The sequence below is a fragment of the Passer domesticus genome, chromosome 8, assembly GCF_036417665.1.
Source record: "Passer domesticus isolate bPasDom1 chromosome 8, bPasDom1.hap1, whole genome shotgun sequence".
Lineage (NCBI taxonomy): Eukaryota > Metazoa > Chordata > Aves > Passeriformes > Passeridae > Passer > Passer domesticus.
In genome coordinates this window covers 39050006-39075958 of record NC_087481.1, presented here as the reverse complement: position 1 = coordinate 39075958, position 25953 = coordinate 39050006, and the positions used below count along the sequence as shown (strand labels likewise).

At 45.0% G+C, this 25953-nt stretch overlaps 1 protein-coding gene across 4 annotated transcripts in view; it reads left to right on the top strand.

The window, feature by feature from the left end:
- Positions 1-25953, top strand: part of TLL2 (tolloid like 2) — an 83835-nt gene that overhangs the window by 28275 nt on the left and 29607 nt on the right. For 2 of the 4 annotated variants that reach the window (XM_064430592.1, XM_064430593.1), the window contains exons 2-7: positions 3201-3311; positions 18529-18600; positions 21088-21258; positions 22054-22171; positions 22595-22773; positions 23074-23179. In XM_064430592.1, coding sequence (XP_064286662.1) covers positions 3201-3311; positions 18529-18600; positions 21088-21258; positions 22054-22171; positions 22595-22773; positions 23074-23179 — 757 coding nt within the window. Of the gene's footprint in view, positions 1-3200; positions 3312-16180; positions 16650-18528; positions 18601-21087; positions 21259-22053; positions 22172-22594; positions 22774-23073; positions 23180-25953 lie in introns of those variants that run through there. The other 2 variants (XM_064430595.1, XM_064430594.1) reach the window with 2 other exon arrangements.

The following is a 25953-nucleotide window of genomic DNA, read 5'->3' as shown; positions in this document are numbered from 1 at the left end:
TGCTGGGGACTCCCCAAAATATTACTGTGGTGAGTGAGGACTGTGAAGACATGGATGGTTTTGGGCTCTGGCTGTGGGGAAGGCACCTGGAAAAGCAGCTGAGCCTGTCCTGTGCCCAGAAGGAAGTGTTCTCCTTCCCAGGGCCACCTGCCATTCTTTCCTGGTGTCATGGCACCTCTGTGCTCAGCACACAGTTCAGATGTGGTCAGCATGGGGACTGTTTTCCTGTGGCAGAAATGTGCTGAGAGTGCAGACAGCTTGCCAGGCTGCTTTTTTCATTTTGGTGCTGAATTTGTTTGTTTAACACAGTCCTCCTCCCCCTTTGCCCAGGACAGAAATGCTGTCTGGTTACATGTGTTGGGGGCTGGTGAGGTTCAGCATCCAGGTGGTTGGTGCAGGTACCAGTCCAGTAGAGGAGCAAAGTCTCTCATATTGGCTCCCTCAGGCTCTGTAAGAGCTGCTCTGTTCTTACTATCCACAGTGATTAATGCATTTTCTCAAAGAAAAGCTGGCATGCTGTTGCACTGTGTGTTAAGGGTTTGCACCTGGGTGTACACTACAGAGCTCTGCCAAGAGAAACTCTGTTTTCCAAGCTTGTTAGCCTGCTGTTTGGAGATTTATATTTTTTTGTTTGTTTCTTTTTCTTTTTTTTTTTTTTAATTGGAAACCCTCCCACATTAAATTAAAAGGGAGAACTTCGTAAAAGAAACCAGAAGGGATGGTTTCAGATGCTTCATTTGCCAGCAGTCTCTGAACTTGTGACCCTTGAAAATAAAGCACTTGGGCTTTCCTGTGGGACAGCTCCCTCTGGGTGGAGGCAGGCTTTCAGGCTTGCATGTCTTGGGGAAGGGGCCGTTGATGGCACAGGACAAGCTGCAGTGTAGCATTCTCAGCTGGGACTTCCAGCAAGGAAAACTGTTCAGCTGGCTGGAGACTGGGATAAATCATGGTTCCCCTGGAGCACACTGGGACTGGAGAGAGCTGGAAATAAATGCTAGGGAAATTCTGCTCTTGTAGTGGGCTGTCTTTCAGGATGATGTATTACTTTGTACAGAAAGAGATGCCTTTGCTAGAACTGGGAGTAAACTGCTGCCCTCCATTGGGAAGGAAAACATAACAATTCCATGGGTGTAAATCCACACTGAAAGCTGTGTTTTGGGCTGGGCTACCTTAGCCTGAGAGACAGACTGTGTGGTTACCTGTGGAAGAGAGCCTCTGGCAGCCCAGGCTGGTGGCAGTGGGTTGGGACAGGGTAGGGAATGCTGGTGGCAGGTGGCCAGTGCACTAATGGCTTCCCAAGCGTGGCTGGGGAGGTGACTGGATGGCAGTGGGATGCCATCTGCATCTCTGCCTCTTGGCTGCCACATGGTTCTGGGCAAGTAATGTCTGTGGATGGATAAAATGTCTTCTCAAACTGGAGTCACAGGAACCTATGTCACTGCTTTCTTCCTTATCCCAATCAGCTTGGGATGTTTGGCTGTACTGGTAGACTTGTTACGTGGGGGGGATCTGCCAGTGTTTTGTGGTGTTCTCTGATCTGAGTGATGGCTTGGATTGCCCAGAAGTTGGGGAGAGCCTGAGTTTTGTGTTTGTGTAGCAAATGGAGGGTCTTCCCTAGTTATTGATGATGTTAGCTAATGCAGACAAATCTATAACAGACTATGTCCTCTTCTGGAACTGGGTTTTGGTAGCAATTTTAGGGAGACCCAGTTGAAAAGCTGGAACCAGCCTCTCTTGAGGCTGCCACAGCCAGGTAAACAGGGGAGACAGCTTTGTCCCAGGGAAAGGGAGAAGCAGTAGAGTCCCCCTCTGCTCATGCCAGGGCTCTGCTGCTTGTAGCAGGCAGTAGCAAGCAAAGATTTTTCCATGCCCACATCCCAGACCAGTGACATTGGCAAATACTATTGCACTGGTTGAGGTGCTGAGATGCAGAATAGAGGAATGAAGTCCTGCATCAGAACCATGTTGTGTCAGAGAAAATCTGAGTTAGCCTTTCTTAATTCAATTGCCACAAATCTGATTGCAGGTTTCTGATATTCAGGCAAAGGTCCAGTTCCATTTGGTCTTTGCAGTAAAAGTGAGATGCTTGGTAAAGCACATTGATTTCTCAGGCCTGACATGCTTTGATCAGTTATGTTCCTAGTATAGCAATGGGATGTTTTTTCCTCTCCAGTAATGTAAATGTAGACTTAACAAGAGAAGTAAAAAGAAATTTCACCAAATCTGGTCATTGTTGCAGACAGTGCCTTAGCATTGTTCCTTGTCTGTCTGACTCTTCAACTATATCATTGATTAATTTGCTCTGTTTTTTCTAATTTTTCATCAGCCTATATAGGCTTCTTGTACAAGTTCTAAGAGATCTGTTTGTGATGTGTTTATCTCTGAAAGATCTGCTAGGCTTGTTCAACAGCCTCATTGCCTGTGTTTATTTTGTTCAAATTCTCAAAATGGTACCTGTTGGTACTGTGCTGCATCAACTCAGCCAGGATACTCCAGGGGTATCATTTTTTCCACTCAAATGATTTCTAGTCTGTTTCTCTGAGCTGTAAATGTCAAGTGATCTGTTTGTTTACCTTATTTTGCTGCCTTCTGACTGAAATTCAAAGATTTTTACAAAAGTGAAAACTCTGGAGACTTAAATCTAGGGAACTAATCCACAAGGGGACAAATAACTGGTGTTTCTCTAGCTAAGTGGAAATGGTAGGCTGGCTCTAGGTTGGAATGGGACCAGTGCAGTGTGTCAGGTGTATGAAGTCCTGAAGCCTGTAGCTTTTAGATACACGCTGCTGGAGTGCTTCACTGCTGTTCTCCAGTCTTACACACATTGTTCACCTGGGAATGGTGAGATCTGAGCTGTGACTTGCCTAGTTCCTTCACAGGAAATAGGACAATGCTGATGGTTGCTTCATGCAGGCTTTAATGAGGGGTGACCACCACCTCGTTGAGAGTCTCACCTATGTGAGTGAGTGGCACAAGGAATCCCAGGTAATCATCTCATTTTGGTGGATCTGTGCTGGGACTTAATGTAAGTGCTGTCACTTGGCCTCCACTGATGTCCACTGTTGGTACTTCTGGAACTGCAGGAACTTTGACCTTTTCCTGGTCCATGGAGTTATTGCCTTTTATGTGTGATACAAGCCAACTGGGAACTGTACCCTCCAACACAAAAACTAAACTACTTGCACTTTGTTTCTCTCCAGCTGCCTTTTGGGGAGATATCGCTTTAGATGAAGATGATCTGAAGTTGTTTCAAATAGACAGAAGTGTTGACGTAACAAAGCACTCAGATGGCAACGCAAGACACACCTCAGGTAAGGGCAGCCCCGGGCTGGGGATGCCTCCCTTCACCTGGTTTTGTCCTTGGGGAAGGAGGGCTCCCATTTCCCTCGTGGTGCTCTTCCCACAGCCAGGGTGGTGTGTGCAGAGCTTGCCATGGCACTGAGGGTGGGATCCAGCTCTGAACTTTGTTAAATAAAAATCAAGTCACAATTTGATGTAGCTAAATCCTATCTTGTCTGAGGGATATTTTCAGATTTATAGCACTGGTCTCTTTCTATGAGGAAATACCTTTTTGCTAATTTGGAAGGAGATGTGTTTGAAGTTGGGCCACTCAGTTTGTCAGGAGTTCTGACTCTTATTGTGCTCCTTTTTCTTTTGCTGTATGATTTTAATAGAATAACACACTTTTTCAGGTGTCTACCTAGTAAAACCCATTGCAGTTGTGCATCCAGACTGCCCTAGAAGTGATACTCTAATCAAAATAGGTTGACAATTGTGTTGATTTTCTGTGAAGTGTGTGCTCAGTTTGTCCCTCTGTGCAAGGCTAATGTATGCTCAGTCTCATGCCAGAGCAAAGGTGTTTCTTGACTCGGGACCTCTGACTGGACTCCAGCTCTAACAGTCTCTGAAACTGCATCTGATTCAGAGGGCTCCCCAGTGTTCTTCCCTCTAGTTCACTTTGTGCTGCAAGAGAGAAATTGCTGGAAGTCTGAGCTCTGAGAGGTACCAGAGGGACTGGAGACAAAGAAGGTCAGAAGAAATTTCTGTTTTTCTTTGCTGTTCTGCCTCTAGGTTAGCAAGTAGAGTGAGAGGGTGTGTAGAGGCAAAAATCACTGAAATTTTGTGTTCACCTGACCCCTCTGTGCTACTCAGCTCATCTATCATTTGAAAGCACTGGTGGCTGGTTCTCTTTCCTTGTAACTGCCTAGCTTTGGCTTCAGAGCACCATGTAGGTCTGGTTCTGTGGATGAGTGGTCCAGCTTCCTATTGGGATGAGTGTGAAAGATGACACATCCAACACAAGCATATTTAATTGTCAATGTAACTGAAATTCTGGATGGAGAAGGGCTGTCCAGTTCTTCAGATGATGGGTAGCTCCCTGGAAATGCCATTGTCCTGCATTGCCATGTCACTTAGCCCATCATGCTTTTGGCTGCCTCACATTCTCAGGTGGTAGGTTATTAGGAGTAGAAGATCTATCAGAAAATGAGGGCTAAATGGGACAGGCAGCATTAATTTCTTTCACATCCCTTTGCTGATTCCTGAAGTTAGATGAAGACATTACTGGGAAAACAAAGTCAGATATGTTTGAATGTATCTGTTCTCTCGGGTAACTTTTTTAGCTGTCATGTCTAGCACATTTCTTTCACTTGGCACTGGTGCCAGACCTGTGCCATCTGGAAAATGAATTGAGTTTTATAACTCACATCTGGCACGGGTCTCTTACAGCCATGGCTCGTGTGCTGTGTTTGGACCAGTCTCTTCTTTGCACTTTTTACTGATGCATCATACAGTGCTTTGCCTTGGGTGAACAGAGATGTCACTTCACTCACTTGCCCTTGTCCTCATCTCTAGCAGGTTCCATTTGTACCCCTGGGAGTGCAGCTGACAAATGGTCGGCCCCTGTGACTGATGCTTTCTGCAGAGCACACACAGAGGGATCTCTGTGCTCACCTGCCCTGTGAGGGGCTCTTTGCACAGGCAGGAAGGGTTGATTTTTCTCTCGTGAGGCTTGTTTGACACTCATGTGAATTGTAAGAGGGTGGCCTACTTCAGCATGGTGGGGGGATTGCACTCCATTCTTCCCTGGGAGAAAATCCTACTCCCTGCTTTATTTCCAGTGGGAAGAATGCAACCTCTGTACAGAAGCAGCCTAAGACCCTTTATGAATGGAACCCCTTGAATGATAACATTTCAGAGTTGCCTAAAGCTGTTAATCGGATTAGCAGTATAGTGGAGGAAGTGCTTAGTAGGTATATACAGACACCCGGGCTCGTCGTTCCTGGGGGCTGCACTCTGACCATGTTGTGAGGCCAGGCATTCTTCTTGCCCAGTGTTGTTCCCTTGTTCCCAGAAAATGCTGTTCATCTGGGAGGAGAAGGGAAAATTGTGCCATTTGACACTGCTGGGCTGTTTATAGGTGTGCACCCTCATAGCTGGTGTGGAGCATCTGCAGCTGTCAGGCTCTGCAGGAGGATTGAGGTTCCCAGGTACTTCGGAGTGATTGGACACGTGGTCCTCTGGATCCAGAATTGTACTGCTTGAGGGAAAGCTTTGCCTTGGCTGGTAAAGACAGGGACTGTCAGATGTTTCAGCTTTTCCCCTTTTTCACCCTCACCCAGTCATTGTCTAGAAAATAGCTAGGTACTTCTCTGGGTCCTTGAGAGAGAAGGGCAGGGAATCGGAGAACTCTTTGGATTTTGCCATGGATCTCTGTCCTGAGCTTAATTTCACAGCATGAGTGTGCTTCAGGCATGTTTTCTCCATTAATTTCCTGCTTGCAGAAATGCCATGGTAATTTTTCAGAAATGAAATATTTGTGATCCTGCTTGAGAGGGGAATGCCTTGAAGTTCAGTGTTTCCAAGCATTTTCTCAGCAAATATTGCAGTTAGTGTTTTATTCCTAGTATCTGAAAGCAATGGACTAAATAGCACTGTCTCCTTAGTAAAGTTACAGAGCAGAATCATGGTTCCTTCCCTCTGAGGAATGCTGGCTCAGCACTCTCTGGCAATCCCCTCAAAAACTGCTCATGTGGATTTTAGGGGTGGCTGTCTCCTTGGTACCCTTCTTCAGTGCTCCAGCAATGATGTTCATCTTGGGCTTTGTCTGGATTTCTCTGTCCAGTATACCCAGATTCTTTTGTGTTAGTGGTGACATTGGGAATTGACATTACACAGGGAATTACATCACTTGTGTTATGTACTTAAAGCCTTTTGGAGTGCAGTGTATGACCTGATAGTCCTTATTCATGTGAGCAGTCTCATTTGCTCCAAAGGAGCTTCCTTCCTAAAAATTTATCAGGAAGAGTACAGGTAAAGCATCTGAAAACTGCAGTAGGTTTTCTACTGCAAGTCTGCATGTTGGTCTGCACTCTCTTGTTAAAGCTCTGAGCTGTGTGAGTTAGTAGAGGCTGTTTGCATGCAGGGCTGATTAACTGTGAGTGAATGCCATGAGATGTGCTCTACCAAGAGCTGCCAACTAGTTAATGTCTTGTCAAGACCTTTTCATGATTTCCCTGAAGGTTTTTTTTCCAAAGTGCTGTCCTCCAACCCAATTTTAGATTGTGATCATTACATGGCTTCTGGGCTCCTTTCTACAGGTGTCTCATCTCAGCTCTGTTTTATCTGAAACCTATTTTTATTCTAATCGGTGATCTGGCAAAAGAGCTGTGTAAAACTGAACATTTGACCTTTCTTTAAGATTTTTCTAATTTTCTAAACCAGGATTTGGTTTTTTCCCCTCATTGGCTGTTCTCCTTTGAACCTAAGTCCTAAACTCTGACACTTGCTTGTGATCTTTTTGTTTCTTGCTTTATAAGAAATTTTGCAGATCAAACTGTGTCCTCCATGTCGCCTGCTCATCCTGCTATCATCATCTGCAATACCATATAAAATCTGCCAAACAAGGAATTTCTCCTATTCCTTAAAAAATCTTCTGCTGCTAGAAGAAGGGACAAACAATGAGGCATATTGTTAAAATGCAGGTCTTAGCTGCCTCTCTATCTCTGTTTCCGTGGGATCAAGTTTAGATGTCTTGTTTACTATGAAAATCAGGTGTTCTCATGCAGTAGTGTTGAAATGAATACCCGTAGGATTTGGCCCTGTAGAGAGACAGTAATGGTTCAGAACATAATAAAATGGATCTGTTACCTGGAGATCTGCCAGTGAGTGCTATCTCAGCAAGCCCATGCATCACCAGCTCATAATCACTTCAATGAAAGATTTTTGAAAAAGTTTGCAGTTCTGAAAAGTTTCTTGTATTTTTTTAAACTCTAGTGAAAATATTTGCTTTTACAATATAATTTAGTTTAGAAGAAATTTGACTGAAAGCTTTGAGAATTCATCTGGTGCAATGGGAAAAAAGAGAATCCAGAAATTGCCCGGTGTCATCTGTCTTTTGGACCCAAATGAGTCCACTGGTGTAAGGTGATTATCTGCTGGAGAGTTAGCCACAGGGGAAGAAAACCTTCTTTCTTGCCCTGCCTCTTAGAGGTATATAATACTAAATACTGTTGAGTACTAACTGGCTTGATTTAAGTTTTTATGGGCATTTTAGGGATTATGAGGACTTTTCTGATATGTTACCCCTTTACCTGATTTTTGTATCATAGAGACAGTTGCTAGTCCAGAAAGGCACCTCTGTGGGTAAGAAGGGCAGGTTTGTCCTTTCAGGGTTTGGCAGCAGCAGATCAGAAGCCAAGGGTGTCTGGCTGCCCTCGCTGATGCTGGGCTGTGCTGGGCTGGCTGCTGAGAAGCTGACTCCATATCCCACTGTCGCCAAGAATGCTTTTCAAGAACAGTCAAAACAAGTTTTCTTTACCTCTCATCCTAGATGGTTTTGAGGCTCATTGCTTGAAGGCCTTGATGAGCCTTTCACACTGCCACAAATGACTGGCATAAGAAATTCAAAGAGCCTCTTTTCTAGCTAGAGTAATGCTTCAGATAACAGTGCAGCTGGGAGAGTGATATATTTGAACCCAGGCTCTCTACTGAAATCAGGGGAGACTGAGGCTGCTGCCAGTGACTGGAGGCTCTGACAGCAAATTCATGCAAGTAATTCTCTGACAAATGAGGCAGACAGGAGTTCTGCCTTGTCTTAAGAGCAGGGACCTGGTTCATTGGCAGCAGCTCTGCTGTTCTTGAGTGTGCTGTGAAAATACAGCCAGCTGCTCTGCTGCCTCGCCACATCTGCACATGGGGCTTTGCTTCTTCTTGCTTTAAGATGCTCACAGTCACTGTCTCTGTTTGCATTATCCAGGAAAGGCATTGATTCCCGTGTAAACTGGATTTATTGCTGGACAGATTGCTGGAGTGCAGCTCTCCTGCTGAGAGTTGTGCCACTTCAGGGTGGAGAGCAAGACTTCTGCAGTGGAATGCTTGAGGTGCTGGTGGCAGTCAAGCAGGGTTTCTGCTGTTTCACTTTGTGAGAGCTTCCTCAGTGTAGGGGCTGTGGCCAGTAGTAGTGCTGCACATCACATCAGAGTCCTCATGAATGCTGCTCACGTGTTTCTAGTGAAATTTAACTTAGTGCAAAATATAACTTCTAGAAGACTGCAAAATCCAGGGATTTAGACCATGACTAACTGAGATTCCAGGGGAGATCTGATTTATGGATTTGAAAGCAAGACTGTCAAATTCAGCTGATTTGACACATGCTTGCCACCTCAGCTGGTTTTCCCATTGTAACTCATATTTGGTGCTCTACTGTAATGTCACTCAGTTCAGGGTAGAAGGAGTGGACTTCAGCATTGCTGGATTTCACAGAACCACAGAATCATAGCATTTAGGGCGGCTTGGAGCCCAACTTTTAATTCATTTAGGCTTATAGCAAGTCTATGGGTTGTGCTAACTTAACCTGAGCTGTATTGGTCATAATTGGCCAGGAGCACTGCAAGTAACTACGTACATGCTGTAACATAACCCACATCTGTGAACTCTCTGCAGGGGTCTGCTCTTTCCCTGGGAAATCTTTAGTGAAGGTTGCTTCCTCCTGTGTGAGTAGAGGAGCATCTTTGTTCCAACAGACCTTTCTGAGGTCTCTGTCCAACTGTCTGCATACCTCCTTTCAGTTTTCCACAACACGTGACATGCACTCTGGGGATGTCTCTTTGCAAGCCAGGCACATTTTTAACAGGAAGAGGAGCCTCGGGAGCGGAAAGGTAGGTGCCTAGAGCTGGCCTGATGCTGAGGTTTGGTTAGCTGTGCCAGATGATTTTCCTATGACTAGTCCAAATGTTTACCTCTGTGAATCCATTCAGTCAGGGGTTTTACCAGAGCAGACAACCATGAAATGCATTTCCCACAGTTCTGTGGTTGGCTAAGGCAAAGCAGGAGCTCCCCTTTGGAAGAGCTGAGTAAGTCCTCTAGGGCCGGGAGTGTTCTTGTTTGCTCTGCTTTTCTGAGTTATCTCCCATCCCAAATCTACCTTTCTGTGCAATAAGCCAGTGATCTTCTCTTTGAAGAAATGCAGATACTGTGCTTTTTGCTCCCAACCCAGAGTCTTACAGTTCTATTGCAACCTTCTCAGACTTGCCTGATTTTCTCCAGCATAAAGATAACTGTCTAGAAATCCCATACCCTTAGCTAGTGGACCTTCTAATTCCCTTTGTAGTTAAGACTCTTCCACTAGAAAATGCCTATCTTTAGGTTTGATATTTTCACACCAAATGCTTTTCTTTATGGGTTTCTGAGTACCAGCTTGAAGTCTTTTCTGGAAATTGAGAGGGATGTTTCTCATCTTAGGGGTGCACTTTTTCTAGTCGCAGGACTAGAATCTGCCAGTCTGGTGCATGATGGTAGGAGAGGAGAGAAGGTCATCAAATTAAGATGCCAAAGCATGGAGTGTGTGTATGTGCAAAGGGGACAGATCTCCCTTGTCAGGCTGGAGAAGAAGCCCTGAGTCAGGACAGCATGGCTGTCAGGAGCAGATTGTTGGCCACCTCTGCCTGTTCTCAGGGACTGTCCAGTGCCTTCCTGTGCAGTGAGTGCTGCTCGAGATCTGCCTGAGTAGCAAGCCACAAGAGGTTCTAGAGTCTTTACTCCACCTGTCCCACCAATAGATAATACAGGCTCTGATATTCTTTCTACTAGGGTCTTTCCAGTATGGCATGTTGCTTTGAAACCAGGTGGGGCTTGCAGTATTCCTTTACACACTTGGCTGTGGTGTTCCAGACTTGTGACAGAGAAATGAAATCTATCTCCTTTTTCCCTCTTTGCTTGTGATAAAGGTTCTGCAGGGCAGGGTAAAGACAGTCCCAAGCAATAGGTGCTGAGTACACCTGGATGGGCAGAGCACAACCTCAATGACACAGCCGTGTTCCTCGCTCCACATTTCTTGTGGACTAAGATGTTCTTTTTCCTCTTGTGTGAATTCCCAGTGGCAGCTGGTCACATGCTCCACAAAGTTTGTTTTGTGAATGCAGTGTTCCCTGAAATCAAGTTTTCTGGATGGTGGCCTTCCACCTGTCAAAATAAGTGGTTTGATTTCTGCTGTGCAGTCAATGTTCAGCCCTACACAGTTTTATTTTAGTGGTTTTATGAGCACTGCAATATTGCTCAAATGAGTCCATCCAAGCAATAAAGCTTTCTCTGTTGTAACAGAAATCCCCAGCTATTTCAAACACTGCCACTTGCTCATTCTTAGTGGAAACTTTAGTTGTGCTTCTCTTGTGAGTCACAATTCATATGCTTCTTTCAGAAATCATCCAGGAAGGCAAGTAACTCAGTATCACTCTTGTCAAATGCTGCACTTCAGAAATTAAATAGCATGGATTTTGTTAATGAGCAATTAACATTATTTAATCACCTGAAAACATCTGCAGAAACTATCTGTTGATGCCATGGTTCCAAACAGCCTGTTTCTGTAGTTTCTTCCTATTCAGCGTGGTGCCACCATCAGCCTTGGGCCGAGCTGCAGCCTTGGGCAGAGCTGCTGCAGTGCTCCTGCACAGATGATGCCAAATCCCTGCTGTTCTGTGCTTAACTATGCCAGGTTTTGTCTCCCAGTCCCACTAATTTCCTCATCCTCAAAGATCTCTTGGGCACATCTAAAGCACCTGGAAGTTGGTACTGGTTAGCACAATTAACCCTTTCAGGAGCTGGGATAATCACAATGTAGGAACATTTAGAACATCTGATTTCTGTTTGCAACTGTCGTGCTCTTGATTGCTCTTAATTAAATTTTCTTTTGCTCTCATCTACAGCTGGTGTATCACATTTGGAGGCTGTTGCTTTTACTGATGCCAGAAGAGTCTGAATGGTCTTTTGTGTTTAAGTAGACGTTATTAAATAGTTTTATATTAATTAACTGTGATGAAGGGAACACATGGGCAAATGTACTTGAGGAGATCAGTTTATCCATATGGAAATTACATTGAAAGTTAAATCCATTACCCTAATGGTAAAACTTGACAGTGCTTAGCCAATAACTGTGGCATTGACTAAATCATGCATTTGTGCTTCAGAGCTGGGCAAATGCCTAATTTCCTTGAATATTTGCTCAAATGAAAAATTGTATTTGCCTCACTTGCATAAGCTGCCTCATCATTTCTGAGAGTGTTTTAGGCAAATGACTTTGGAGGCAGAAACAGTCCATGAAAGAGTAGGGTCTAATACGCTCTGAGAGCAGTCATTACAGGATGGTCACTCTGACAGACTGGCTGGTTGTCTTGACCCTCAGGCTCTTTACTTTCAAGCAGGAATCTGTGTCCACAAAATAAAAGTTGCTTACACTGGTCAGAAAAATGTCTGGAAGGTCCAGGGAACAATGAATTGCCAAAATGGCTTGTTGGACAATAGCAAACTACAAATAAATCAGAAGTTGTAAACTGCTCGTGGTTGATTCTGAGCAGAAAGGGGTTACATTTGTGGAATAAATGTGTTCACTTTGAGCCACTTGTTCAGGCTTAATTTGGAGACAAGGCTGATGCTTGTAGCTGCAGTGGACAAAACCCCTTTGCTGCAGCTCCCCTTTTCAAATGGTGAGGACAAAGTATTTATTCAGCTGTCAAGTGGGGAAAGAAAGCAAATTAGTTTTAGGCTGGAACACTGGACTGTGTTTGCTGTTGTGTTTCTGAGGCCAGATGGTGACTTGGACAGCCCCAGGGAATGGGTAACAAGTTTCTCCAGGGCAAAGATCAGAAGCAAAAGGAAATATTCAGATTATGTTGCAGTTCCACTTCCTAGAGAGGAAAGGGGAGTGTGAGATGCATCAGGCTGTGTTAGGGAGGGATTAGCCACTCCTTTTCTTCATTTGTTGCTGAATCCTGGAGTGAGTTTGTGCTAGGGTGAGTTTGAGAGCTGGCTCCCCCTGCAAACTGCAGCTGTCCCTGGGAAGGACAGGGCAGCACCCTGGGGCAGCTTGCTCAGTGGGGAAAGGGCTCTGCCCTTAGTGCCCAGCTCCCCAGGCTCCTCTAATGACAGCAAATGGTTTGGGCACCTGGTTCACCAGGGAGCCAGGGAAGACCTGGGGGAAGGACATGGTCTAAGGTTGCCTAACAGTGGCTACATTTGGCTGGGCTCCCAAAGTGTTTTAAGTCCCACTTGTCTGGCTGCAGTGCTGGCTCCTGCCTCAGTTTCCCTGCTTGGGCAGTTGGTTTCAGGTGCTCTTTAAATGAGCTGGGGTGGAGTTGGTAGGTAACCAAGCAGATGAAGTGTCTCAGCTATATCTGCTTAGGCTGCTCAGCTGCCTGTTGAACATGGTTCAGGCTCCCAGGGCATAAGAAGGTACCAAAAACTCTCCAAGAAGCTCCAGGACTGTGAGAGTCTGAATGTCTAGGCAGGAAGAAAGGCCTCTCTAGTGGCACAAAACATTCTTCATGGAAGGAGTTTTAATTCCATTCAAACATAACTTAGCTTCCCATGTAAATGTTTTCATTTTGAGTTAATTTCTATCCAGTATAAACAAGGTGGGGGGAAATCAAGAGGATTGGGAGGGCTGAAGGGGAGAGTGGCCTGGCTGGGATGCTGAGAGCAGCAGGCTCTCCCTGGAAGCCCCAGCTGGAGCAGGGCAGGGAGCTGCTGGAGGGCAGCATGGGGAATAGTGCATGGCCTTGTCCAGAGCAGCCTGGGCTGCCCTGAGGCTGAAGAAATTAGACTCTGCAGGTCAGAAGGAAAGGAGCATCAGCCAAGGGGGGCTGTGAGGTTGGTACTGTCTACCAGGACAGCAATGGGTGAACCCAAGCCAGCTCTTACAGTTGCCTTGTTGCCTTCAAGTTCACTTTCCTTCTTCACTTTCCTTTCTCTTTTCTTCCAAAAGAGAGACAGGGAGGGAAGGTGATTTTTGTGAATTGAGAGGAATGTAATAGTGAAGCAGACACCTGTTAGGAGTAGATCTTGATCCATCATAGTGACAAGAAATCAAGTGCCAGGGGATGGGAACAGTTGGTACTATGCATTACTCAGTTTATATGCTGGGAGGGGGGAAGTCTTACACTATGTATGAGGACCTGGCTAAACAACAGAGGCACTCACATGGCCAGAATACTCATGTACCCTCTTTAGTATTTCATTTTCACTTGCCTCAGCGAAAGCACTGTACTTGCAGGGCTCTTTCTCACTGGAAGAAAGCAGTGAGATGACACAGGTTGTAGGTAACTTCTTTCTTTCTTTTATCTCTCATTTATCTATCTTTTTACCCTAGGGAACAGAAGTGATTGTTACAGCTCATGAGAAAAGACCCCTTTCAGTTTTTTCAGTCCTCCCTTTTATCCAGAGAATGTTGATCACCTTAAGCATTAACTCTCAGTGGAGAGGTTGGGTCAGATTGTCCCCTTTCTTGCAATGCTTTCTTTAGAAACAAGATGCATCACAGTATAAAAGCAATGTTGCCACTTCCAGAAGAGCAGGCAGTATCCAGGGAAAATACAGAGTGTTTGGGAAATGGTGCTGCCTGCGCTTCTGCTCTGCCTGCCATACCACTGCAAATACAGCTGGCCAGCAGAAGATTTTGGTCCATTAAGTGCTTTGCAGCTGATGTCTGTGGCAGCCCTGGGTTTGCTTAGCTCTACTCACCTTCCTCCTCTCATGAGCTTCCCTGTGAGGCCAGTGTCCCCCTTCCCTGCACAAGCATCCACAGCTGATGTGGAGATGACACATCTGCCTGTCAAACCTCTGGACCTTGGGACTCTCCTGAGTTATTGCAGCAAGTGAGCTTACTCTGAATAGGAAAAACAGATTCCTGCAGGGAATTTGGGGCTCAGAATTCTTCCTTTCTTTAATTTATTTTTCTTTAAGTAAATTGAGGGAGCTTCAGCTATTCCACTGACAGGAAATGCTGAAGGATATATCTCAAATCATTTGCTCAGATCTCCAGGGTATGGGGGTTTATGAAAGGTTTTTGCTATAGACTCTCCACCAGCTCTGGGAAACATCTGTTCTGCATTCTGAATGCATTTTCCCAGCAGAAATTGTTTTAATAAAATCATCACTTTTTCTGTGCTTAGAAAACACAGTGAAATAGTTTTTTTCCTATTCTAAACAGTTCTTGACCACTGGTTAATGAAATTAAAAACTGCATGTAACATTGTTTGACTTATCCTGTTTTTCCAGGAGCTTCTCTGTTGGTCATAATATGACAGAACTGACCAGAACTGAAACTCTGAAGAATGACTGGTGTTTAATGTTAACTGCACTGCCTGGTTTTGTTGGTGCTTCATTGCAGTCTCTGTTTGAAACGCAGTCTCTAAGCCATGGCGTGTGAATAGCCTGTATGTTGAGTTAGGCTATGAAAGCAGGGTGTTCTAACACATAAGGTAGGGGAGGTTAAATAGTTAATAATTTTTCAAAAGTATTTTTTTAATCTCTGTGTTGCGTCCCAGCTCTGAAATAGCCTTTTCTCCACAGTAAAATGTATTAGAAAAATTCTTGCTGCGGTTCGATTCACCTGAGAGCAAATAATTATGTGCACAGCCAAGTTACTTTGTGCTAAATCAGAAAAATTGGAAAATCTGTGAAAGTCCTCTGTGCTCACTGTGGACTCCTTTGTCCTCAGCAGGGGTGATGAGCATATGGGTGGTAGCTATCTTCAAAGTTCAGCTGTGGAACCCTTCCCCTGTGTGGACAGCAACCAGGAAATGGAAAGGAAAACTCTGAACATGAAGAGATTCTTCATTGGTCTGGAGAGGAAAAAGTGTCCTGGCTTGGACCTGTTCTGAAAGTGGTTTTGATTTTAATGGGAACTTTTACAATTTGGAAAAAACAGGTGGTGTTGCATGCTTCATCCCATCCAATTTCCTGTGTAAGAATATTCTCTGTTCTCAGACTACAATTTTTCAGACAACTACAATTAGTATTGTCAGTTGTTGGGTTTTAGACTAACATTATAGATAGGCATCATTTGAAAATGGAGCTTGACTCAGGATAGACTGATGTTTCTCCTTTGCTTTCAGTTGGGTAACTCATCTTGCCTCAGAGTAGTGTTTTCCAGTGCAAGCTGAAAGATGGCTAGTGCTGAAATGTTTTGAAGTCAGTGGCCCCTCAAGCAGCTTTGAGGTCTTAAATGAACTCAGTAGGAGGGTGGTGGGTATTTCTGGGCCAATTAAATGCATTCTGATTTATCAGCAGGCTGCTTCACTGCTTTGCCTGGCTTTCCTCTTCATTTTTCAGACAAGAACCCCTTCTTGGTGCATAAACAAGTGGAAGAAGCACAGAAACTTTAGTTAGCAAGAGATCTGATTGTCCCCTCTTTGGTGATTCAGACTACCCGGGCTTAAGCAAAAACAAACAAACCAGAACATGCACAGCAATAAATACCTTCAATCCTAAATTGCATCCTGTAGAAGACACATTTTCAGGTCTGAAATATTACTACTTCTCCAGGCTGCTTCTAGTTCCTGAAAACAATTTATACACCTGCTCTTCAGCCATGCTTGCAGATATGGAGGATTTATCTCAGATTTGTGGTTCTTTCAAGCTACTGGACATTTCCTTCAGTTAGCCAAGCTCCCTTGGCAGTGCTGGTCTGTGAGAAACAGAAAAACAAGTTGTACAAGTGCACTGTAGGTAGAAGGTGAAATATCCCCCAGCCTGGTTAGAGAATCTCTTTTGTGTCTCTGCCAGGTTAAGTTACCTAGTCAGGGACTCCAGCAGTGTTCTGCTGGGGTTGCAGCTGTTAAGTAGGATAAATTATTAGGAAGAATTGAATTAGAGAAATGTGGAGGCTAAGAGGGTTTAGGAGATCTAGTACAGCTGTCTGCATGGAGACATGACCTAACAAATTCTGTATCTTCAACTGATTGTGGGAGAAGCAGACAAAACTCAGGCTGAAGAAGGATGAGTGCTGGTCTAGCACAGCAGTGGGTGGAAAGTACTGAGGATGAAAGTGATCTTGGAGGGGCTTGTTAACGGCTGGAAATCCATTAAAGTCAATGTCATGTCTTTGTGGGGCACCAAGCCTGCTTTTATTGGCTTTCCACAGAGCACAATGTCAAACTGGAAATCTCCCTTCTCCTCTTCAGTGTTTCCAATGATAATGGGCTTCAGTGCATACACCACGGGCATTTCATGCTCTGGAGCAGTAACACTGGAATATGTTCTGCTTCTGGATGTGACAGAGTAGTCTAACAGAGAGGTACCACTTCAGGAATGTGTTGAGGGGACAGCAGGACCTGCACATTATCTGCAACCTATATGCAGCTGCTTCCAGATACAAGGTGCATTTCTTGGCTTCCTTATTTATTGTTGATGGTATATCAGTTCTTCTGGGACCCTACATTAGTGGAAAGAATCAGAAGAGGACTAAATGTTTGTCAAGTCACTTTAGTTTTTGGGATATCTTTAGGCATCATGATGATAGGAAATGTCTAAAAACTCAAGTGAATCAGAAATTGGTCTTCTAAAATTGTCATGTTTGTTTCCAAACACCCTTGTGGGACACAAGGTGGGACACCCTTGAGGGAGCACCCAAGGCTGTGGTGTATGTGCACCCCCATATCTGGCCTTTGTGTAGTGCTCTCCCTTTTCACGGGCTGCTATAAGACAAAATATGCAAAGATGTTGTAGATTTCATTAGTCACACTAGTTTATTCAAACCTCCTCTTTGCATAAGAAACCAAGGCCTGTGCTGATCTCTGGGAAAGAATGTGCTGGCGCTGGGAAGGGCCGTGTGCTCGAACGCTCCGCGGCGCGGCAGAGGTCAGCAGCTCGGGCACCGCACAGGGGCCCGGCTCCAGGCTTTGGTGCCATCATTTGCAATTCAATCCCATGCAGCTCCCTCTTAGGAGAACAATTCACTAAATACAGAGTTGTTCTTTTCCCCTAATTCACCATATAATTCACCTCCTAAGTTCAATTAAGAAGCAATCTGTTTGTGACTGGAAGCAAGCTGCATTTATTTAGAAATACAAAATTATCCTTTGCCTCAGCAAAGACTGCATGCCTTAATAATTCTGGTGATGAATGGCTAGTTGGGGTTTCCTTTAAATGGAATGAGATATTGTGTGAAGAATAGCATACTTTGCAGGGGTGGGGGTGGGAGAAGTCGTGGGGATGTAAAACTGAGAAGAGGAACTTTTGTTGAGCTTGGGCTTAAGGAAGTGACGAGGACTGGGCATGAAAGAAAACAAAGGGAAATCTTAGGATGGGACATTGAAGCTAGAAAAGAGTGATAGAGTTCAGAGCAATCCATCTTGTTGAATCAGGCTTGTTCCTGTTCACACATCTAATGGCTTTTGTCCAGCCAAGCTCTGTTAAACTATGGCACTTCCTTTGGGAGACAAACCCCTGATTTACTGTGTATCTTGGACCAGGAAGCTCTAACCTATAGCCAGCTGAAAGTCTGGGTATTTTATTGTCTTCTGGATTGTTTTGTAACTATCTTTCATTGTAGTTTTCCTGATACTCATATCAGTTATAGTAGTATAATGTTGGAGATTTGTTACCATCCTTTCAGTCCTTCTCTGAGTTGCCAGAGATATCCCTTTTCCCCTGTCCTTGCCTTGTTGGACAGGCTGGAGAAGGATTTGCTAGAAGCCAGCTCCAGAGCAAAGGAGAGTTTTCCAGCTGGCAAAGCAAGACTGCTTCAGTGACTGGAAGATGTCCAGCTGTCTTGAAAGTGAGACATCCCTCTTGGAAGTGTCCACACTGCATCCAGCAGTGCTGTATGACCAGCAGTGTATTCTTTTCTGCATGTGGTGGTTTACCATGCTCGTCATGCTTTATCTTGTCACCAAGACTACACAAACTTGCTCTTGCAATATATCTACAGAGATCAGCTCATTCAGCTCCTGCTCTAATTAAATGTCCATGAAATTAGCCTTCCCTAGAAGGGACTTTCTGCTTATTCATTGTATGGAGAAACTTAGGTGTGGTATGGTAATGAGTTGCAAGGTGTCACTGTAGGCTAGGAATAAATCCAGGAAAAGTGCCTAGCTTTATCAAGGGTTTAGTCCCTGCTCCCTGAACAGGGAAAGCAGACAGTTTCTGCGGCCAGCAGACCCCCAGCTGGCATTACTGATAGCTGCTGTCCTTTCCACATCAGAGCTCTGCCAGCCAGCTCACCAAAGCCGAGTCTCTGCTCTTTTTTTTTTGCAGGAGGCCTGGGAGAAGAGGTGTCAAGTGAAAATGCCACTTCAACCAACCACAGTGACAAAGCAGTTAAAAAGGGTAATGTGGTACCCCACCCAGACCTTTGGGTATCTTTTATTTACTTTTTTTACCCTCTGTAAAAACATATTTTTGTACTGTTTTGTACATGTGTGTGCCTCCATGCCTGGGAGATCAGCCCTGCCCAGGCATCTTTGCTGTTGGTTTCTCTGAAGGGGTGGGTTTGCCTTGTATAATGTGGTGGGTTGGCCTCAGCCAGAAGCCAAGCACCCAGTCACCATTCCCTTCCTCCAGCAGGAGAGGTGAAAAAGCAGGAAAAGCAAGAGTGAGAAAACCCATTGGTTGAGATAAAGACAGTTTAATAAGTGAATGAAAGGGGAAAAAATAACCAAAGTGATATAAAGATAGCAGCTCACCCTCACCCAGAAGCAGTCCCTGCTAGAAGAATGTGTCAGGCCTCTCCAGGGAGGAGAATTTTAAAAAGTCAGTTGTTAAAGGCAGAAAACAACCTACTAAGGAGCAGTCAAGAGCTACTGCAGGACTGATGAGGAGAACTTGCCCAAGAGTGTGTGTTGCTGGCAAGGAATGGAAGCTTTGTGGCACAGAAGTGTGGGCGCAGAGTCCCCTGTGCAGAGCTGCTGCTGCACCAGCCACAGGAGGGCCCAGGGCAGTCACCTCCTCACTTGGGTTTGCTATCAGGAGCTCTCCATGTGCAAATCCATAGAGATTTTGGGCAGGCCCAGGAGCAGTTTGTGAACAGAAGACAAGACTATTTTTATTTTGAGACCCTCTCACTTCTTCTCCAGTGGCCCTTTTAATGCCAACGCCTGTGCTGGTGCCTGGTACCAGCAGTACCAGGTGTATGCAGGAGGGTGGTTCTTCCTTTTTTGGGAGAGCCCCCAGCCTCAGAGCATCTGCCTTCCAGGATTCAGCAGCTGGCTTGGGGATGGGGCAGCTTCTGAAATGGCAGGAAGGTGCTTAGGAGTAAGAGGAACAAAAGGCAAATTCCCGTTTTTGTCCTGCAGCTCAGAGCAAGGTCTTCAGCAGGAAGGGCTTGACCTGGTGAAGCAGGAGGGAGGGTTTAAAGTTCATTCTTTTCATTCCCTTACACTGCCTGGATTTCCTTCCCATTGTATTGATCCCCTCAGCCATGACAGTAGTGGTTTGCTTACTGGTGCTTCAGCTGGAGGGATGAATTGGGAAGAGGCTCTCAGCAGCCCCCCTGGCCACTAGAGGAAGGTCTTAGCAGGACCTGTGCTTTTTAATAACCCAGCAGCCCATGTGTCTGACTTGGAAAGCAAAGCTGTGGCCAGTCTTGCTGATTTACATACAAATTGCCATCCTCTTGGGCTTCACAGCAGTCTGCTGGTGAGCCACATCAGTAGTGCTGCTCCTCAGAGTGACCAGGACGTTCACCCTGGTGTGACCCTTTAGGCCAGCACTCTCTGAAGGCATAGCAACCCCTGCACTCTGTTATTCCCTTGCCGTAGTCCAGCTGATGAGTTGGCTGTGCAACACAGGGAGCTTATCTAACAAGTGGTGTCTGCACAGAGAGATTTGTAAAGCTCAGCTGGACTGTGGCTGCCTTGAGGGTTTGAGTTGCCCATGGCACCTCAGATAGGAGGTGAGCAACCAAGAAGCTTTGAGTAAAGGATTTTTTGAGTAAAGGTGCCAGCACATTAAATGCAGCTCATTAGGCATAACCAGTATCTGAGCAGAGCTGCAGCAGCACAAATGCAGGGCAAGGGACAGGGTCTGCCTAGAAGCTTGCATGAATCCTCTTGCAGATTTCAAGGCCAGTGCTGAACACCACACAGCCAGGGCTCCTCTACCCTTTGTAACAAGAAATGAGATGTGTTCTGCTTTCCCTTTTGTGTTTTTGCTCCTTTTCATTAAAATGAAGAGATTCAGCATGGATGGAGATCTGCACTTCTCTGTTTTTCCCATCCTGAGCATTCCTCCTTCAACAGAGGCTGTCCAATCTTTATAGATTTCCAAACCACCCAAGACCTGGTATGTGAAACCAAAGTAATACTTTTCAGCCTTGAGTACAGATTTCACAGTTAAGAGTCTGTCACCTTCTTCCAAGGCCAACTCAAATAAGTAATTGTTGCTGTGAAGCTATTCCTAATAGAACAAACTATTCTCTGCAGATGAGTGGATAGGTAGGGTAAGTTGAGAATATACGGAGACATCTAGGCTTGATTCCCACCTTCTGTTCCCTGTGAGTACTGTGTCCCCATCTGTGAAGTTGCTGTTGCAGAGAGGGAGTGGCTAGAGACAGGGAAGGATGTGCTTTTACATCCTAATGGGAGAACAGCTTTGGCATGATGCATATGGAGGCTCCAAAACAAGAAGGGACAGTTTTCTATAGATTAGCAATCTCAAAGTCCCCAAAAAAATCCCTGGCAAATCTGGCTATGACTTCTGGTTTGCTTTAACACCTTCCTTTTTCTTTTTATCTTTTTCTGAAGCTCCAGGGTATTGCCTGAGGGCTGCAGGTGGAACTAAAGAGGATTTAAACAGTGTTGCCACTCTGTCTTGCAGACGGCAGGCAGAACACAACGCTTGCAAGGAGCCCGAAGAGGGAGGAATCCAAAGATGAGTCTGGGATGGATACACACTCCTCTCCCAGAGCGCGCAGGGCAACCACGTCCAGGGCTGAGAGGATCTGGCCAGGGGGGGTCATCCCCTATGTGATCGGAGGAAATTTCACTGGTCAGTAGGGAAAACACTGCCTTCTGTTTGCCTGGGTTTGTGTCTCAAACTGTGCAGGAAATCTCTGGAGCAGAGTTCTCCCACTGATGACTCGGTTCCTTGGGAATCTGTCTCCTGAGATGAGGTGGGCATGTCATTGCACAGGGAGTTGTGCACTGTGGAAGCCTGAAGCTGAGGTGTGCACTGAGGTGGTTCTTCTCTTGGAGTCCAAGAAATACTTGAGTGACTGAGTCACTTTTCTTTAGAGGCCAGCACCTGTGAGCTGTGCTTGCCCCCAGTTTTCCAGAAGAGAATTCTCTCTGCTGTTGGAAGAACAGGAGCAGAAGTGCTCTGGGTTCCTGACAATAGCTTTGCCTTAGTTTTGAGGAGCACCTGTAGCACTCATGAGATTCCTGGGTCTTGAAAGATGTGTGTGGTCGTTACTTCATGTCATGAGAGCAAATTTGGCACATTGTTTAGTAGCTGGTGCTCAGATCAGAACACCTGGCAACTCTGCCAGAATGGCCTGTACCTGGAAAGGTGACATGTTTTATATTCACAGATATTGATACACTTAATCTGTAAAGTTTTCTACCTGTTTAATTAGAGCAGTAAATTAATCAGGCACAAGGAAAGAAAAGATGATACAGGAAGGTAATGCTATAGCTGTAAGTGGGCCCCAGAGTCCAAGGGGTGTATACAGGCATAAGATAGGCTGTTTGAAAGATTGACTAGTCCCATATCCAGATGAAATCCCTTAGAGATTTTCCTGAAAGCCAGGCCTTCACTGTTTGCTCCTCTGGGTTTCTTTTCCAGGAACCCAAAGAGCTGTCTTTAAGCAAGCAATGAGGCACTGGGAGAAGCACACTTGTGTGACCTTTGTGGAGAGAACTGATGAAGAGAGCTTCATTGTGTTCACGTACAGGACATGTGGGTAAGTGATGCACACAATCCCTGCAGCTCTCCAGTGCAAACAGCACTTTCAGTGACACGTGGCTTTGTAAGTCTAGCCCAGAACAGACCAGTGGCTAACTGGGAGAATCTGTCACAGAGATGGAGCTGGTCACTTTCAGTGAGGATTGCTAGGATAGTTTAGTATTTGCTCAGAAGGTGCTAAGTCTTTCTGGATTCTTTTTTCCTGGCATAACACTTAAGTACATATTCATGTTTATAAATACACACTTTTTTCTTTATGTTAGCTTTGTACTTACATGTAAGTAGATATAGTATATACTGTAAGTAGATATACAACTGCTGGCCTGTCCTGAGCCCTGCCAGATGCCATGCTCTGTTCCTATGTTTTCGAGTTCCTCAAGTCACTGATGTGCTGCATGGGTTTGGGGGTTTTCTTTTCCAGGTGTTGCTCCTACGTGGGTCGCCGGGGAGGGGGCCCTCAGGCAATATCCATTGGAAAGAACTGTGACAAGTTTGGTATTGTGGCTCATGAGCTGGGGCATGTGGTGGGTTTCTGGCATGAGCACACACGGCCTGACAGGGACCAGCATGTCACTATCATCAGAGAGAACATACAGCAAGGTAAAACCACACTTCAGGTTATTCCACCTGGCTTTTGGCTGGGTAGAAACTTTTCTTGCTACACTTGCGGAAAATGTTGGTGGTCTGAGGGTTGGGATGGAGAAGAAGAAATATTGCTGTCCTTGTGTAGAATAAGGGTCAAAATAGCTATATGAATAGAAATTTTGGATGTCCAGCTGGTGGAATTGTTGAAACAGAGGACCATACCCATTTAATTCTAGGCTCCCACAGGTAAAAGTCTTTTTTTTTTTACTCCCTAAGAGTGGTTTGTTTATTTTCCTTTTTGTTTGTCATCCACAGGTCAGGAGTACAACTTTTTAAAGATGGAAGCTGGGGAAGTCAACTCACTTGGAGAGACCTATGACTTTGACAGCATCATGCACTATGCTAGGAACACGTTTTCCAGGTGATAATTCAAGGTTGCATGTCCTTAGGACCATTTTTGGTAGTTGTGGTTGACTTTGGGATATATAGAGCCTAGGAGGAGACCTCTGATCTATTGCTGCATTGCAAGGCTCAAAAAATATTTGGAAAAGCAAGGGGGTTGTAGTGTGCTGGACTCCTGTTTTCCCCTTTCCACTATATTTACTCAGTAATAGTACTGGTGATCTCAGAGAGTTTCCAAAGCCTTGCTGACATTCTTTGCAGCCTTCCCAGGCAGCACATGTGTGTCTGTGTGCACGTCTGCCCATGTGCACGTCGGGTAATACTAAAACAAGCTTTGAATCTCTTGGTTGTCCAGCTTATGCTTTGGAGTCACAATACAGCCATCAGTCTCTAGTGGTTGTGCTGAGGGAGAGTTGAACTCTAGATCATAATCTTTAATTGTTTGGGTGTTTTTTTACCCATTTATGCATGAGCTTTCGATCATGGCCTCTGCAGCTATGTGGTTCTGTGTGACTGGGTTTTTTCACGGAGGAGTTATCAGTCCTGCCCCAGCTAAGTGCCAGTTTCTGCACAGGCTGTTTGTCCTTGACTCCCATCTCATACCTCCAGATGGAGCCCATTTCCTGATCCGACTGCTCTACTGGATAGAGAGGTGATATGAACATAGTTGTGTCCTGTAATTGGAATGAGAGTTACTGGATGACCAGATTCATTTTGCTGCATTATTAGAAGCTTTCTTCCAGAAATCCTACTATTGTTCTTTCCCAATTGCTTTCTGTCACTACAGAATGCGAGTAAAGGGGTTGGAAGGTACAGTGGAAGTATTCACACTCTTGGAAAATTTTTGTTGCAAAAATTAAATATATCTTTGTGACATTTTACATTTTCTTACTCCCCTGTTGTATTGAAGAGCCAAGCCTGTTGTTTTGTGCTTTTCTTTTGACAGCTTCACACCAAGCAGTGGAAAATTGTCAAACATGCTGAAATGCTGCTTGTTGTGGCAGGAGGAGATGGTGTCTGGGCAAGGGTGTTTTGCAGACTTTGGAGATTTCTTTGCATCAGATATCCAAAGCAAACAATTTTTTTTCCCCTGAAGCATCTGCTGGACCCTCCCAGCATTTGCTAAACTCTAAATGGTTAGAATTGTCTTGCACAAAGGCAGGATTAAGTTATTACTGCCATTTATATTGTGGATGCCTTTGAGTCTGTGTCTCTTGAAAGCTAGGGTCCTTCAGAGCACTGCTGGGCCAAAATGGGTAAAAATGGCAAGAGTCCTGCTAGATTTAAATTGGTGCTTGATAGGATTTTTAAGTCTGTTTTCTTTAAGCTCTTTGTGACCCACCCTTACCCCAGTTGCAGTCTCTGTGCAGTAATTGAACTGAGCCCTAAGTGCCTCTGTAAGCTGATTGTGCTCTCACCACAAATAAGCAGTGCTGGAATAGGCACTTGGCCACTTTGCCAAGACCTGTCTTGACATCTGCTCCCCTGGGGGAGCAATGCATTGACCAGCCAGAGAGACTGGTGGCTGTATGCACCTAACCTTCCCACCTCACTGAGGTTTGCCAGTGCTGGCCAGTTGCAACCCAAAGTGACAAAAGCACAGAGTCCAGGAAGATAAGTTCCAGCAAGTTTCATTAAGCTCAGTGGCTAGGAAAGGGAGAGAGTTCCTGCTTCCCCTCAGGGCAGGGCTGCATGGGGTGTGTTAATGCATTAGCAGGCACCAGAAAGTCGATAAGATGGTATCAGCACCTGACCAGTGGAGATGGGATGTGTGAGTGAGCAGGGGAAGGACACAGTCATGTCTGTGACTCACTCTCTTGTAGCAATTCTTATCTGGCACTTAGTACAACCCTGTTTTTAACTTCAGTCAATATTGATGCTAGTAAATCATATGGTGCTTGCCATGGTCAAATACTGCAGTAAATCCTGGGCCCTTTTTATTCTAAACTTTTTACCTAGGACAGAAAACTACAGCTCTTCTGAGATTTGATGAGTCCTAGCAGTGGAAATTGTTTCCAGTGATACTTTTGAGGATTGGTGTAGTCACCCCTTTCCATTTCATAGCAAAATATGCCTTTTTGTCTGTGGCTAATAGAAATAGGAGTATGGCACAAGAGACTGTAATGACATCAGGAACAAGCTTTTACCATTGGAATTTCTGTTCTCATCTATGTCAGAAATTTGCCTGTTTTGCAGTGTGGCTGCAGGCTTTTATTTCCTGCTGCATTCCTTACAGCATGGCAGCAGTCTAAACTGAATGTTGCAGTATCATGAAACAAGTTCTTTTACAGCTGTCAAGACCTATAAATGGCAACTTAGCAAGAAGAAAGTTTAAACCTTCACAAAGCCCTAAACAAGTAGCTGGTTACCTTAATTCAGTAGGTGACTTGCTAGTAGATGTGACAGCACAGTCTGGAGTTACAAAACATGACCTCTGCAAAGCTCATGTTCAAATCAGGGTATGGGTAGCACTGCCCCCATGCCCAGGAGGCACATCTTGTGTTTGCAACGCACTGTCCTAATCCTGCAGGAGACATAAATAGATCCTCCACAGGTTTTACTGCATGATGTCATGTTGTCTCTCTTCTGCACATGGAGTTATAAGGTGGCTGCCTGCGGCTGGGTCCTTAACCTGCCTTGAATATCTGCTTCCTTGTGCCTTGCCTAGGCACGTGTGTTTGTTACCCTATCTCCTGGGACATGAATGTTTAGCATCTGTTGAGGTCAGTTGATAATTTCATAGCACTGGCTTGGCACTTTGCATGTGCCATGCAGATGCTAGTGACTTGTGTG